Source organism: Protomyctophum bolini (assembly GCF_963924005.1).
Source record: "Protomyctophum bolini genome assembly, chromosome: 14".
Lineage (NCBI taxonomy): Eukaryota > Metazoa > Chordata > Actinopteri > Myctophiformes > Myctophidae > Protomyctophum > Protomyctophum bolini.
In genome coordinates this window covers 16,848,973-16,866,065 of record NC_137875.1, presented here as the reverse complement: position 1 = coordinate 16,866,065, position 17,093 = coordinate 16,848,973, and the positions used below count along the sequence as shown (strand labels likewise).

The window sequence follows — 17,093 nt, the reverse complement described above, 5'->3', positions numbered from 1 at the left end:
AATGAATGTAGTTTCTGGTGAAAACAAGGTTTTTCAACGGCCGACAGCAGGCGCTGCGATACTTGCGATCGGGTTTCCACCACCGACCGAGAGAACAACAACTGGTCAACACCACAAACAGCATTTTGTCATTGTAACATCCGGGTTACGGATATTTGGCTCTTCAAAATAAGGGTTGGCAATGCGTGGCAAAACGTTAGTATTGAGAATACTTTGAAATGCTAGTGGTGCAGAGCTTTAAAAAAAAAAGGGTTGCAAACTACTAAATTAGCACGACAGCACTCAGTAGAGTGAGTTCATACCTCCTGGCACAGAAAGATATGCCCTCTAATGCCATGCACAGAAAGATATACCATTTCCATGTCAGATAGTTCAGCAATGCATTTGTTCAGTGAGTAATGAGTGTTACAGTACGTGAATGCATTCAAAGGTCATAGTATCCATCTGCTTTTCATGTGAGAAGCATTTTTGATGCTACAATATGTTCTGTGTTCTATGTTATTTGACTGTTTCAGCTGGATTTTACAGACACAGGACCATGTTCCAGAGCTACAGGGGTGCACCCTTCCAGAGCTACAGGGGGCGCCCTTTCTCTTGCCAGACTTGCATAACAAAGCTTGTTTGATCTGCTGTTGTTGGAATATTGAACATTGTGAAGCATGACTTATTTTGTCTGTCAATTTGACATGGGAAGATTTTTGGCAACTGGTTGCCAGACACCCACAGCGCTGCATATCAGTCAGTTAGAGCGCTAGTTGGTGCCGTTAGCCAAAGGTAGCGTCGCAGCGGGTGGGTCCACCAATTGACCTATACAGTATTTGGGGGAATTAAAAGACTTCAGTGCACTGTGCCTACACATGTTGCGACCGCAGGTCGCAACGTGTGTAGGCACAATGCAAGGAATAAATGCATTCGCCATGTATCCGAAGGAAGTTTGATCCAATCACTTTTAGATTTCTCCAGTTTAATCCTGAGTTTAAGTTTTGTAGTGTTCAAGATCTGATTTTAGACATGTTTAAGCCTCCAGGAAAATCCGTGTTGAGGTTCTTAATCCACTGTTTTTCATTAAAACGTCTTTGTCCTACTGTCCAGTTAGGATTGTGTTGAAGTCCAGCGCATTTTAGAGCTTCAATGCCGTGCGCCATGAAATGTTGCACCAATCTTGTGGTTGTCTTTTTGGCATTGTTAATATTGTATCTGTGTCGTCCCAGCCTAGTACATATTGTTTTACCTGTCTCTCCGACATATTGTAAACCACATTTTTCACATGTGATTAAATAAATGCAGTTGCTGGTTCTGGCTGTTATTTGTTGTTTAATCTCTAAGACGCGTTTTGTGGTTCTATTTTTTACTAATTGTTTGGGTTTGAAGTATTCTGGTCCCTGGCGTGCTGGTGTGTTGATTTCTTTTAGCTTGCTGTGTACTAGATAATCTTTAAGGTTTTTATTTTTTCTGTAGGCCGATATAATTTTATAATCTTTTAGAAGATCGTCCGTTCGGTTCTCAAAATTCCTTTTTATTCTGTTGTTGGCTAGTGTGCTCTGTGTTGAATAACTGGTTATCAGGGCCAATTTGTGGCCTGTATCTCGCACTCTTATTTCTAAGAAGGTATTTTGGGCTTTCCGGAGGAAAGTCCTAGTGTATCCTCTTAGTCTGAGAGCATTAAATAGAGTTTTACAAGCCATTTTGAAATCACTTCTTTGCGTGCAAATCCTATCCTATACAGTATTTGGGGGGGGGGGGGGGGGGGGGGGGGGGGGGCATTCAACGAAAATAGCAGCTCTACAGTACAATCTCAGATGTTTGTATGAACTCCGAGTTCTGGAAACCCAAAGGTTATACATTAACCCAAACTTTTTCGTAATTCAATTTTGTTTTTAATTTACCAAAAAACACAGTTAGAAAACTGACATAAGAGGTTTCTGCCTGGCATCAACGATAGATATACAGTACAACGTTTTCCAAATAGATTGTTCGGTATCCTTCCGTGAAAGGAATTCAAACTGTTCTGTAGTACTTGGTTAACCTTGGCATAGGGAATGGCTAGATAAAATAAAAATATCTTCAGGCTACACCTTTGGAATAACGCGCCGGGACATTCCAACAAGGAATTTCACATTTACAAGACAAGTTGCTGGAAAGAGCAATACTACACCTGCAGTGAAAGTAAAAAGCTGTGTTGAAACATCTGCCATGATGAATGCCTGGCAGTGTTGATTTTGACAGCGAATTTACATTCGCTGTCAAAATCTGTCACTGTTAGTTTGAGTCTAGTTTTAGTCAACTTAATATCATCTGATGTTAGTCCACAAAAATCTAGTTGATTTTGTCGACAAAACTATTTTGGTGGGCCTTGGTGTTATGTCTGATTTGACACTTGGTTGCATGCTGAAAATAACTGATCTACAAGCTCAGCTTGTAGATCTGCTATTTTTCAGAGCGCAACCAAACTACTTCTACTATTAGTTCTACTGGATCTCTTCTCCTCTAGTCTCTTCCTAACATTTTAGTCTAGTTTTCATTTATTTTCAATTGTCAATAGATTTAGTTTTAGTCATCACAGCTTGGTTTTTATTTAGTTTTCGACGGAATCAAGTAAAAACCTGTTTTGAAACATCTGCCGTGATGACTACCAGAGAGAGGGCCAGGAGGGTGCTGAGGGTTTAGGTGATAAGGTGACCTGACGACCAAAAACTACAACATTACGTCACGCCGCGGCGGTGGTAAAGACTCATTCATAGTCTGGATTTTCGGTGGTGGGGTGACCACCGGAGCTGAAATGACATTGAGCCGTGGTGAGTAAAAACATAGAGAAGGGCGGTGGCGGTGGTTTTTGCTCTTCACCGCGGCTCGTGACGAATATGTACGAGTATGAATAGGCCTTTAGGGAGAGGACTACCTGGAGCAGAAGGCCAACAGTTTGGTTTGCACCAGGAGGATGAATGGTTAGGCTGTGGAAACATCTGCAGGGCCTGCTGTTTCCACAGCCTGGTCCTCTGCTCTGTGTCTTTGTGGTTAGGGTGAGGACTATACCTGGTAGTAGAATGGTTAGGGTGAGGACTACCTGGTAGTAGAATGTTTAGGGTGAGGACTACCTGGTAGTAGAATGGTTAGGGTGAGGACTATACCTGGTAGTAGAATGATTAGGGTGAGTACTACCTGGTAGTAGAGTGGTTAGGGTGAGGACTACCTGGTAGTAGAATGTTTAGGGTGAGGACTATACCTGGTAGTAGAATGGTTAGGGTGAGTACTACCTGGTAGAAGAATGGTTAGGGTGAGGACTACCTGGTAGTAGAATGGTTAGGGTGAGGACTACCTGGTAGTAGAATGGTTAGGGTGAGGACTACCTGGTAGTAGAATGGTTAGGGTGAGGACTACCTGGTAGTAGAATGGTTAGGGTGAGGACTACCTGGTAGTAGAATGGTTAGGGTGAGGACTATACCTGGAGTAGAATTGTTAGGGTGAGGACTATACCTGGAGTAGAATGGTTAGGGTGAGGACTACCTGGTAGTAGAATTGTTAGGGTGAGGACTATACCTGGAGTAGAAGGCCAGCAGCTTGGTGTGCACCAGGATGAAGGCGTGCAGCACCTCCTCTCCTGCCCGCTCGCCGCTGCTGTTGAGCTGCTGCACCAAGCGTCGCTCCAGGAACTCGATGCACTGCTCGCACAGCGTGGGGTGGATCAGCCGCTCCACTGCCTGACGGGAGACGAGAGGACCGAGGGGAGAATATACATTAATTAAAGGGTCAGGACAGAGGACCTGACCCACATGAGGAGTGAGGACAATTTGTAGCGCTGTACCTCCACTAAGAAGCTGTGGTCATTAGAAGCTGTGGTCATTACCTCCACTAAGAAGCTGTGGTCATTACCTCCACTAAGAAGCTGTGGTCATTACCTCCACTAAGAAGCTGTGGTCATTACCTCCACTAAGAAGCTGTGGTCATTACCTCCACTAAGAAGCTGTGTCATTACCTCCACTAAGAAGCTGTGGTCATTACCTCCACTAAGAAGCTGTGTCATTACCTCCACTAAGAAGCTGTGGTCATTACCTCCACTAAGAAGCTCTGGTCATTGGCACGGAGGTGGCTGTAGGTCTCCAGCAGGCCCTGCAGATGTTTCCACAGCCTGGTCCTCTGCTCTGTGTCCTGAGGACGCAGTCTGGCCAACAACAGCAAACAACAATTCATTGGAACCTTAATAGTTTTCCACCGGGTCACGTCCCTCATCTAGACTGAATAGCAAAACATTAAGCAGCATAGAGCGTTGGTGTTTGGAAGCACTCGTTGGAAATCACCCGAGTGTGTACCACCCGTTTCTAAATTGCACATAATGCAGGAGGCAACAGGAGGTTGCGTTACTGAAAACGAGCGCCTCCGAACTCTGACAACAACTGCACAGAATTTCTTGACATAAAAGTAGCTCATAACATTTCTATGGCGGATTTTTATGAAACAAACACTTTGCAGATAGGAGTATAATTCAAGGTTTCCGCACAACTGCAATGTTGTTGAGTTTTACGTCATTTAATGATGATCAGATGGGACTTTTCTGTATGGGCTGTCAAGGCCAGAAAGTCATTGTTTTGCCACTCGGTATGCGTTCCGGCATAACTTCCACGTACGATGATGAACACGCGCATAGTCTCTATACAGCACGTTTGTCTACTAATAATCATCATGTCATGCGTGCTCAACGCACTCTCTCCTGAGGAGGTTGCTGCTGAGGGTCACCATGCCGAAGAGGACCTCGATCATCTTCTTCAGCGCGTAGATCTTCCTTCGCAGGTCGTCCTCTCCCTCCTCGCCGTCGCCATTCACAGCGATGTACAGACACTCGTCAAACTGTGACGGGAGCAAAATAAATGGATAGACACAATTTTACTTTAAAAAAAGAATAATCTAGATTCAAGATTCTATTTCACTGGCGTCGGGCAGAAACCTCTTATCTCCATATTTTAAGTTGGTGGGTTTTTTTTTTTTTAAATGAAATAAAAAAAATAGCAGATCATCTACAAGCTTAAAGCACTGTGCAAAGTGACGCATTTTGAGCTTGTCGGTCCGCTATACTTCAAAATGGACATAATTAGGTTTCCACCCGACAGACACATGGGTAAAATACTTTTGTTTGCAACATCGTAGCAGCACTGACAGCAAGACAAATCATTAAGAATAACAATTATTGTTAAAGGAAAGGCTAAATGTGTACAATTCACCACATCAACCCAGCATGGAGTCTCTATTCTGGGCAATATTCTATTCTTCATTATAGGAGAAAATGTTCAAAAACGTCACAAAGATCAGAGACATTTTCAAGCATAGTGAAAATAGCAAATCTACAACCTCCGCGACAGGTTCTGAGCTTGTAGGCCGGCTGTTTTTGCACGATACCAGAATAGAATAGGGTTTACAGTAAGTCGGTTCTGTGTGCATGGGTCCTACATGTACATGTGTACAGATTACAGGAAGTGTATGTAAGCATATCTTTACATTCAGTATGTGTTGTGTAGTGCAGTGGTTCCCAAAGTGGGGTCCGGGGACCCACAGGGGTCCTTGAGGGAGTTCCAGGGGGTCCCCAGCTAAATGATAGTTTGTAACCAAATGGTCTGTAACTCTGAGAGTGTACAAATGGAGGGGGGATGAATGCAACGGCATTGAGGGGGATGACTGCAACGGCACATTAAATGGTCACAGTCACACATATTTTGCACGCACGCAGGCACACACGCACGCGCACACACACCACATGATGTAAATGAGGCTCCGCTGTTAATCAGGATTCAAATTTAAAAACATCAAAAGCAGTTTCGATCTCGTCGATCAGCTGCTCTTGATGCTTTTGTGTGACGTTCTAGTATGATCATGTTTTTTTGTGGCTTTCTCCTTTATTACCGGTATATATTTTTTATAGGATAGACATTAAGTAGGCCGACAGGAAATGGGGAGAGGAGATGGGGGGGGGGGGGGGGTGTAGGGCGTTCATTTACGGGGGGGAGGGACACCACACACACACACACACACATTCACACAAAGGTTTGAGAACTACCGATTTAGAAGGCGTTTTGTACAATGGGCCTGATATGAGGTCTAAGTGGAGTTAGTTGTTACCTGGTGTAGCACGTAGGTGTGGTCATTCTCGGTGGTGAAACAAGCGTAGCTGTCCCCCAGTCTGTCCACCATGGTACTGCAGGAGATGATGATGGGAGCAAACAGAGTGTTGATGCTGTCCTCAAAGGCTGGAGGCTGGAGGACACACAACAATCCATTCCATTACCTTTTTAATCTGAACTAATGTAAACTTTATATTTTAGTAGTGGGGATAAAAAAAGTGAAGACAAAAAAGTGAGGCCGGATTAGTGGTCCAGGCACCCTGGCTGCTAGTCCGGTGTCAAGTCGGTCGGACCCACGGTTGTCCAGAACCGGCACGAAAGGCCTCACAATTCTGTGATGGCCTGAACCCTGAACCCATGAAGAGGAACCACAACAACCTCTACTGCCAAACACAGGGGAATGAACAGATCCCTTCAGCAGCCTGTCAGCAAATAGACTGCTCTGTAACCAGCCAGAAACCAAGAGACACAGATGAACCTAAATCAAACAGTCATCAACAGTTTACCAAGAATTTTGCTCTGGCGGGAGAAGTAAAGACAAATCAGCCGAGTTACACAGGAAAGAAAGCCCACATCTGTAAACAGTGTGACAAGAGTTTCCGTACTTCAAAACAACTCCGGTCACACCAGCGGTCACACCAGCGTATCCACACTGGAGAAAAACCATATCACTGTAAACAGTGTGACAAGAGTTTCAGTAGGTCAAATCATCTGCAGCTACACCAGCGTATCCACACTGGAGAAAAACCATACCACTGTAAACAGTGTGACAAGAGTTTCAGAAGCTTAGGTGACCTAAGAGACACCAGCGTATCCACACTGGAGAAAAACCATACCACTGTAAACAGTGTGACAAGAGTTTCAGAAGCCTCGTTGAGCTAAAGAGGCACCATCCTATCCACACTGGAGAACAACCATACCACTGTACACATTGTGACAAGAGTTTATCTGGGTCAAATTATCTGAGGGTACACCAGCGTATCCAGTTAGTTACTGCCCTTTACGCCGGGTGGCATGTAGGGCAGCAACAAAGGATCTCCACTTCAGTCTGTCCTGGGCCAGCGTCTTTATAGATCCCCAGGTGTGATGCAGGGTCTTACTCTTCAACTCTCCCTCCACTGTCCTACGCCAGGTGTTCTTGGGTCGGCCTCTTTTGCGTTTGCCCTCTGGTGTCCAGTGAAGTGCAGTTTTGGTGATGTTGTCCTGTTCTCTACGTATGACATGCCCAATCCATTGCCCAAAGTATTTTTTGTTAGGCCCAAGCTAGTTAATTCAGCATTCCTTTATTGACCGGTTAGGCCGGCCTCGTAGGCCTCAGAGTGAACCACACGCCCACTCCTTACGCAGGGTCCCTTTGAGAAACTCAGCCAATAATAATGATATGGGGGGGGGGACAAGGGGGACACCGGAGAGAGTGACACATTAGGACTATGTCATGATTTCTTGTTTCTATTAATCGCAATTGTGATTGATTCGTTTCTTTGTTGCAGCCCTACACATAATGTGAAAGTGACATAAGATGTATAGTTGGCATAATATTAACTACTAAATGTGGGAGGAAAAGGGGATACAAAATAATAGGCTACTCAAAATGTTAGAAGAAAACAAAAACATTCCTCCTTACAACATTCCTTCTTATACTCGTGAGACATGAATTTCTGCACTTGATGAATAATTGTCACACAAATAATCTGAAAACATATAAACATTCACACCCCCCCATGGAAATGATTACACAAGCAAAAAACGAATGGTGGACGATCTCAAAATGACTGCAAAAAGGTCCTTACACTCTGGTCCGCCTCCTGCGACGCTCCATACTGCTGTGTGATCTTCTGCTGGAACTCTGCGTCGGTCCAGTGGAAGAGGACCTCGGCGCTCTCGCTGGTGATCAGCAGACACTTCATCATCCGTTAGCGCAGATAAAACCACGGGGCGTCTCGCTTCACTGTGGTGGCCTGGTGACCGCTGCACCCATGATGATGACACGCCACGTGTGTTGTTGTTGTTGTTGCTTTGAGGAGGGGCTGGCAGCACTAGTCTGCGCTCTATCAACAAACACAAACAGAGGTGAAAAAAGTACTCACGTTTTACTTTAAGTGAAAGTAAACAAGCCCAAATTGATTAAATCAATTAATTACCAGCTGCATTATTATCATCTGCGGGGGTGCGCTATACTGTAACTGCCTCTGTGTCAGTTTTCAGTGCAGTAGTTTAGGTAGGAACCAAGATTCTCTAAAGCGGAACTATTGTGTTCCGAGTCGTTCGTTTGTGCCCGGACATATTTGCGGTGAGCATATACATCAGCCAATGAGAAAACCAGCTGGACTGCAGGACTAGTGGACTACTAGCCTCGGTCCCAGGCTTACTTATCTGCGAAAAGAAAAGCCTGGTCACAACCTAAGGCAGAGAAGCTATCGGCGGATGTATCCTCCGGAACAGCCTTCAAATGTATTTCCCCCGGATACGATATTTTCCCGACCAATCACAACACTTGTTTCATTCGTGGAGAATGAAAACTGTTTTGTAAAGCATCAACGCAATTTACTTGGGCAATACTTCCGCTAAAATCCCGCAACTACCGCTGATAGTCTTTTCAGCGTAGGTCTTGCCCAGAGTGGTGGACTACTGGACTAGCCTGCACATCAATTATAGACTCAGCTTGGTAAACATACTGCAATGTAGATGTACTCCGTTACAAGTAGAAGAAGTCCTGTATTGAAAATGTACTCAAGTAAAAGTACAAAAGTATCGGCATTCAAAATGTGTACAAAATCTTTTGAAAATAGCCAATCTACAAGCTCACAATGTGAGCTGAAAATAGCAGATCTTGTGAGCTTGTAGATGAGCTATTTTCAAATACCCATTAAGTTTAGATCCTCTGAGGAGCGTCAAAATCACCCAAATAAAACTAAATATACAATAACTAAACACAAATCTCACTTGAATTGTGATTGCAATACTTTACAATTTCCTCATTAGCCCCTGGGCTGCAGCGTGCACCCTAGCGGCAGTGGTAAATCTAGCCCTGCTGAGACTGTATATGGAGACTGGAGAGGAATATGCTCTTTCAAACCGTTATCTTCACTGGAACAAGATGCTCAGTGCCTGGAATGTAAATCTCTCTTGAGGCATAATCTGAAAGGTCTCAATAAAGCCCTGGAATGTCAGAGTGGAATGAAATGTGTTGCCTCGATTGGCCTCCCTCTCTTATCCGATTGTCATGAAATCCTGTGTTGCTCATCGTATGACATTGGAAGAAAAAGAAAATCACACCTGTGTGAAGTACAGTATGTGGTCCCCGGAACATCCAGACCCCCAGGAACGCGCACAGGGGGCCGGGCCGGTCCCGGCGAGCTGCGCGCGCGTGTGTGTGTGTGTGTGGTGAAAACCAACCAAACACTTTTTTCGTGCTCGGACAGACCCAACCAGCCAGCCACAGACACACAAAGCTACCTTTTTTAAGTGGTTGCACCACTTAGAAAAAACAGTGAGAAAAATCTACAAGCTCACAATGCCTCGCATTGCATGTGCAACACTCCTGTATGACGAAGCAGGGCATTGATTTACGGTATGAACTAAAACGTTTACATAATAGAAATATGTTTCTATTCAGTCATGTGGATGATCTGGATGCAGTGCAATCCTTTGCATAAATATTATCAAGGCTTTAGAAACTCAAAACTTCTCTGTATATTCTTCTTGGCTGAAAAATGCTAAATACTTCAACTGCAGTGTTCACACAGGCCTTGCCAAGCCATGAGGCTGAGGAGCCTATCTCCTAGTTCTGTAGTGTACGTGAGGCAGCTTGATGTACAAGTATACAACCTGGACATGACTAGTATGTCACAGGGACTTACCCTTTATGCTGAGTGCCAAGCAGGGAAGCATTGGGTCCCATTTTTTTCCGCTATTTCTTTTAAAAATATATCCTATATAATATGGAAAAATAGTATTAGCCGATCTGTTATAACAATACCGGTAATGTGTAAACAAACTAGCAAGCAAATGTATGCATGTTAAATTACTTTTTTTTTTTTACCACCATGTCACTTTTGTTTATCCATCTATTGTGTGTCCTTCTATTTCTATTATATGCAATTAATTAATAGAACGTTTAAGTATTAAATGCATGAGCTATGCTGTAATGCAAACATATGTTTAAAACGTAGCCCTGAAACATGACTGTCAACAAGTACGAGCGTCATGTGAACCATAAAACGTTGCTTAGAACCGTTTGACAACGGTTAACAGTTACAAGTACAATACTTGGATCATCTGAGATGTAGTGGAGTAGAAGTAAAAGTACTGAACATTGGAAATACTCCAATGCCTATAGCCTACTACTATACTTGAATACAAAAAGTGGGCTACTTTACACCACTAAAATTCCCCTCGAAACTCATGACCGCACGGAGAGTGAGACTGTGAGTGATTGCAGTCATGTGTGTGTGTGTGTGTGTGTGTGTGTGTGTGTGTGTGTGTGTGTGTGTAAACCGCATTTAACTGAACTACCGTAATATAACATCCTTTAAAGTGTCAACTTACTTTATGGTGGTGAGACGGACGAGGCACTATACTGTAGCTGCGACCCGATGACAAAGCAAGTCGATCTCAGTTCAACATTAATTGTAGCTATATTTCCACTGACTGTAGACTAGAGAGTGTAACTTTTTAAACAGCACAGTCAACTCTGTGCTTCCGTGCTCCATGGCAGTCATGTGACTTTAGTTTACCACCACAGGGCTTTCTCTTTTTTTCCCCCTCTTTCAAAAAAAAACAACAACTTTATTGACAATAAAAAGCACAGACAGTACAGTACAAACAAAGAAATCTAGTCATCATTAACACAGACAGGGGAGTATAAGAAGATTTTTTTTGACTAATCACATTAAATGAACACAAATAGACAATTTGTGTCTAATGATTGGTTTAATTTTCAATGTCTATGAATAAAGGCTGAATAACTTTTAATTTCCGATTATATAACATATTTTATGTTATTGTGTAGATTATTGTTTGCAAAATATAGAATCTTTTGAAAAAAAACAGATCTTTTCAAATAGCCAAAGTAGGATTATTGCGTTTTTGAAATAATGGTAGTGGTGTAAAAAAGTATAGCCTCTGCAGATCTATAGGCTAAAAGTACAGAAAATTGGAAATACTCCAGTATAAGCAGATTACTTGATTATGATGCATTTCCACCACTGTGTTGCGCATCGATGGACTGTAAAAAGGGGGACTTTGTGACAAACTGATTCAGGGTCAGTGCTTCTTATACAATACAATGCTGACTGACCCACTAAGTGACGAAGAAGTCATGTGCTATAGGCTAAACGTGGGCATATGACTGAGACAGTATAAAACAATAGCTTGTTGGTATTCCGAGAATTCAACAGACTACATGTTTAACTGGGATTAGAGGGAATTCAACGGACTACATGTTTAACTGGGATTAGAGGTCTTTTTCATTGAAATACTTTCCACCTGAGACTCTAACATGGGGTTTTCAACATGGGGTCCACCGTCTAGGGGCCCCCCATGGGGTCCAACTAAGCTAGGCTTAATTTAACTGTAACTCTCAGAGTGTACAAAGATTGTACATTTGCACACAATTAACACTGAGGGCTTTACAGTATATAGATTGGTGTCTCAGAGATTTGAAAAAGAACAAACACAGCAATGTTTCGGCCTATGCAGTCTTCATCAGGCTATCTTATAAAATATATCAAATGGAGGTCTGGCCTAATGCATATCAAACTGGGGGTCCTTAATATAACATAATATTTGATTCCAGATACAATGCCACGCTATTCCTATATCGCTAGATGTCTTTCTTTATACACTAGTGTCTGTGTTCTCTTTTTTTCCACTTAGATTTTAGGCTGCAGTGCTTGCTTGGCTTCTGACATCCATTTGCTTGGGCAGAGCCAAAGCAAAGAAAAGCACATGTGACATAAATATTTATGTTTTATTAACCTTGCTTGGGACAAAAAAAAAGAAAAAGCGGTGAACAAAATGCCAAGAGATCCAAGTGTCGGGTCAGGAGGATCTAATCTAGTCCATCAGTTTTCAGAGAGCCAGCAGCATTTGGTTGGAAGACTTATTTAAGCTGACTCCTGTATATACAGAGTAAACATCACCAAATCCTCAGTGTTTGCTAACAGAGCGGAGCGGGGGGCCTTGCATGTCTCAAAAAGGATCAGTGGGTATAAACAGTGTTAAGCAAGCCTTGGTTATGGTTTCGTCCACTAAGGAGGCACTGTCACGCAGAACCATAGCCAGACATGGTACAGTTCAGTTGCCCCTGCAAAGCCCACACAACACAATCAGGCTGTTGTCAGAGGAAGTGACGCTCAACTGTTATTATCGCAAAACAAAGGTTTATAACAGAACCAGAGCCTTTCAAACACAACTATTTCCATGAAGTGGCCCCGCGGCGGCGGGCGATAACATCCCGCTTACTTGGCCCTAATGTCAGCGGCTTCACGCTGCTATTTTAAAGAACCCTCGCTATAAGATCATTTATAATTTGTGTCATTTCTTAACCAACTGTATAGCGTCTACGTCTGGTGTGTGTAGTAGGCTATAGGAGAAAAAGGAGGGGGCCTATAGACCCCTGGGGTGGGGCAGTGGGTCCCAAACTCTTTTCCTTTGGGCCCCCCCTTCTCACATCTGACTATAGGCCCCCCCCCCCCCCCCCCCCCCGCCCAAAACTGTGCCCCGGGGGACTCTGGTCAACACAGTATACAGGGTTTAAGTGCTTAGGGTCACTCAGTTTACCTACGAAACATCATTATTGTAGTTCTGTTTGAAGATGAGATATTGAGTTACCGTTTTCCAGTAAACCACACAATGCTTTCAATTTTGTGCACCCCTCTGACTCTAAATACCTTAATATTGACCCTGCCGTGTCAAGCCCCACCAGACTGCACTGCAACAGAGGATTGTTTTAATGTACAACGGATATCACTGTAGTTCTTCGCAAACTAACCTTGGCCCCTCTGTGAAGCTGGCTGGCTTGAGAAAGTGCAGTCCAATTCAATTTGCTTTTGATTCCTTCTCTTTTCTCTCTCGTCCGCTCGCTCTCTCTTTCCACAACAGTGGTGTGTTCGTGGCGTGCTTATGAGAAAGACTCTGTGTGACTGTGAGGGTGAAGCGATGGATCAATGGTGTGGCCTTCGTGGTAAGATAACACGGCGACGAGACGAGAGAGACAGACAGACAGAAACTCTTCTTCACATGCAGGGCCTTCCTGAAGAAATGAACCCATGGTGTGAACGAGTCTGGGACACTGTTTACAAGTCAACCGAGTTGGCCCAGTATAAAATGAACCATATGTGACGAGGAGACTGGAATGGGGGGGATTTTGGGGTAGTTCTTGCGAACGCATCCTGACTCCAACTTTATTATTTACTTACATAAAATCCAAAAAGACCATTTCCCGTAAATGGAACCTAAAGCAATAATGCAAAAAAATCAAAGGTATAATACGTCTATATACGACGACATGTTGGGGATCACGATCGACACAACTGAAGGGCTGCCAGAGTAACAAGTCGCTGTCATGAAACTCATACAGGCTAACGGTTCAGTCTGTCTTATAATTCAATTGTCCGTACTAGGGAGAAGCCATTGTGTTGCAGTTTTCCAGTGTCACGCTTGACTTGACGTGGCTCAGGTCGCCTGAGAGAGGAAAGGGGAGGGTGGGACCCCCACATACAATGAGAGAGGAAAGCAGGGGGGGGGGGTCGGGTACCCCCCCTCATGTACAATGTGGAACACAGTTCAGCACAAACAATCCATGGTTGTGGGTCCATATTTATGAGACATGCTTAGCCAACTTAAAATCTACAATTTCATTGTGACCTTCATGGTAGATTGGCTATATTTTCACTATATATCATTTTTTTCAGTGGTTCCCAAACCTTTTCATCAAGGACCCCCAAATTGACACTAATTAGCCCACTACAGTCAGACCCCCATTTGAAGTGATGTGCTAGGGACCCCCATGTTTTACGGCTCTAGAAGTGATTCTCAACACGTTTAATTTCAAGGACCCCCATGCAGTTTGACATGCATATTAGTCTACTGACCGCTATTTAATGGCATTTCTATCTCTGAGACCCCAATGTTAATTTAACTCTGAGAGTGTACAAATGTGGTTCCATTTGGTTCCATTTGTACACTCTCAGAGTTACAGACCCATAAGAGTCCATTTGGTTCCAAACTATCATTTTCCTGTGGACCCCCTGGAACTCCCTCAAGGACCCCGCACCCCACTTTGGGAACCATTGCTTTAGGGAACCCATTTGGGTCTATACCTATACCTCCTCACTCATCCTCATGGTGCTGTCAAGCAGATCCCAGTGGGTCCAGTATATGCACGGACGCATCAGCACACACCGCGTGGAGTCTGGGTCAGGTTTATATCCTTATGTCTGGGCCGGCATCGGTCGGGTCCAGAGGTTCTTCAGCCCAACAACCCATGAACACTCATGCTTCCCATCAAGCCCTGCCTCGTGCAGCGACAAGACAGCACTCCACACACTACAAAGACTTGCACTGCAGCTGCCTTTACATCTGGGGCCAGCAGAGAGTGTAACTGTTCCTGCATGCGTGCGCGTGCTGTGTGTGCGTGTGTGTGTGTGTGTGTGTGTGTGTGTGTGTGTGTGTGTGTGTGTGTGTGTGTGTGTGAGAGAGAGAGAGAAACACAAAGGACAAACACAAAGAGGGCCTACAGTACTATGTACTGTATGGCGATGCGGACTGCGGTGTGTGCGTGTGTATCAGTGTATGCGTGCACGCGTGTGCGTGTGCGTGTGCGTGTGCGTGTGTGTGTGTGTGTGTGTGTGTGTGTGTGTGTGTGTGTGTGCGCGCGCGTGTGTGTGCGCGTGTGTGTCTCTGCGTGTGTGAGAGAGAGAGACATGAGTTCAGAAGTCAGGCAAACACCTATTGCTGCTGAGGATTTGCAGGCATGGGCAGGGACGTTAATTCTCCTTCGTTATCGTTTGATGGCCTGACCGTGGAAGCAGAGAAAGACATGGATATTTGGCGAGAAAGAGTTGCCCGGCGAGGCGTCTCGGACAATATTTATAGGCCCCTTCTGTAACCGGTTACTTCTCTTTTTTCTCCCGGGCTTCTGTATGAGTCCCGTATAAATCTCATGCTTTCATCTCTTTATTACGGTGAATATATCAGTACAGCTGGTGGGATTCTCAAAGAGCCCGTGTGTTTCAGCTGCTATACCTTTATTATCAGAAGAGCCATGTTTGGCCCAATAACGTATTTCAATTTTATCTGTTTGCTTTAATAAAGCAAACTTTAATTATTTGGGATTTTTCTGGTCTTTCAATATTACATTTTATTGTTTGCTAATTTATCAAAGCATATCATGTACTGTACCAGTAAGCCAGCAGCATTGGTGGACGGTGGTGAAAGAATAACTTTATGCCTCCTACAAATTCAATAATAAAATATAGCTGCGAGCAGCGATAAGGCGGGACCAAGGAGAGGGAGAGAGAGAGAGGGGGGTGGAGAGAGACAGAGAGAGAGAGGGGGTGGAGAGAGAGAGAGAGAGGGAGGGTGGAGAGAGAGAGAGAGAGAGAGGGGGAGAGAGAGAGAGAAGACAGAATACACTTATTACACTATTACACTATTACACTTATTACACTATTGCACTTATTACACTATTACACTTATTACACTACTATTACACTATTACACTACTATTACACTATTACACTATTAGACTTATTACAATATTACACTATTACACTACTATTACACTATTACACTACTATTACACTTATTACACTATTACACTATTACTTATTACACCATTACATTGCTGTTACATTATTACACTATTACACTACTATTACACTAAATAAACTTATTACAGTTACTAGTATCTCTATTATTGTGATGTCATGTCCGAGAGAGAGAGAGAGAGAGAGAGAGAGAGAGAGAGAGATAGATATGCACAAATAAGAATGAAAGGCTGAGTTGTCGCTACCCAGATTTGAACCAGTGACCCTGTGGTCCAAAGGCGAGAGCTCTACCGACTGAGCTAAGCAGACACTGTCAGTTGACTCATTCTAAACAATAACATCATGCAGTATAGGTATTAGCTGCCAACCGTATTTGGAAGACGTATTAGTTGCATGAGAGGTTTCACAAAACAGCATTTTCGTTGGCTCATAAAAACTTCATTTTATCACTTAAAAGAAATCTGTTACGATTTTTTGTTCGTTTAAGTCCAAAGTTCAAGTGTAGACGTTTTTGTACATTTTGATCAAAGATTCTGGGAGGAGATAGATTTTAAATGGTTTTCATATAATTCAAAATGGTGGGTAATCTAAAGGTCAGAGGTCAAAAGTCAGAACACGAAAGTTGTTCGCCATGAGGAGACAAATATGTGTATCAAAGTGTCATTGCCAACGGTCAAACGGTTCATGAGATATGCACGTTCAAAGTTTTCATTTTCAGTGCTATAGCGCCACCATTTGGCCAATGGTCATGGGCTTCACATGGTCACCGTTTGGCATGGCCCTCTACCAGATTACCGAGTTTCGTAAAAAGCGACTGCACGGTTCAGTCAGAACAGCTATTTTTGGCGGAAGGAGAAGAAGAAGGAGAAGAAGAAAAACACAAATACAAGAAGTGACCAAAGTCACTGCGTGTCTTCTTGGTCCCTTAATTATGATTAAATGTAAAAAAAAAAAAAAAAAAGAAAAAACGTATTTTCCGTAGCAACTGGGAGCCACGGGAGAGGGCCTATAAGAGCCACATATGGCTCTATAGCCGCAGGTTGCCTACCCCTGTGCTATACGTCCGTACCAGTGTCGTTTTTGCAGCAATTTTAGATTTTTGTTTTAGTCATAGTCTTTTGAATAGTTTTCCTTTGGTTTTAGTCACATTTTAGTCACAGTGTTAGTCTAGTTTTAGTCGACTAAATATCATAAGAATTTAGTTGACTAAATC

The 17,093-nt window shown here is 43.5% G+C and overlaps 1 protein-coding gene across 2 annotated transcripts in view; it reads right to left on the bottom strand.

Moving 5' to 3' along the window:
- Positions 1-10,777, bottom strand: part of hps1 (HPS1 biogenesis of lysosomal organelles complex 3 subunit 1) — a 34,707-nt gene extending 23,930 nt beyond the window's left edge. For both annotated transcript variants that reach the window (XM_080782288.1, XM_080782289.1), the window contains exons 1-6: positions 10,656-10,777; positions 7,898-8,155; positions 6,106-6,240; positions 4,700-4,842; positions 4,051-4,159; positions 3,538-3,698 (exon numbers count right to left, since the gene is read on the bottom strand). In XM_080782288.1, the coding sequence (XP_080638414.1) occupies positions 3,538-3,698; positions 4,051-4,159; positions 4,700-4,842; positions 6,106-6,240; positions 7,898-8,017 (668 nt within the window). In that variant the 5' untranslated portion in view covers positions 8,018-8,155; positions 10,656-10,777. The remainder of the gene's footprint in view (positions 1-3,537; positions 3,699-4,050; positions 4,160-4,699; positions 4,843-6,105; positions 6,241-7,897; positions 8,156-10,655) is intronic.
- Positions 10,778-17,093: the final 6,316 nt, after the last annotated feature.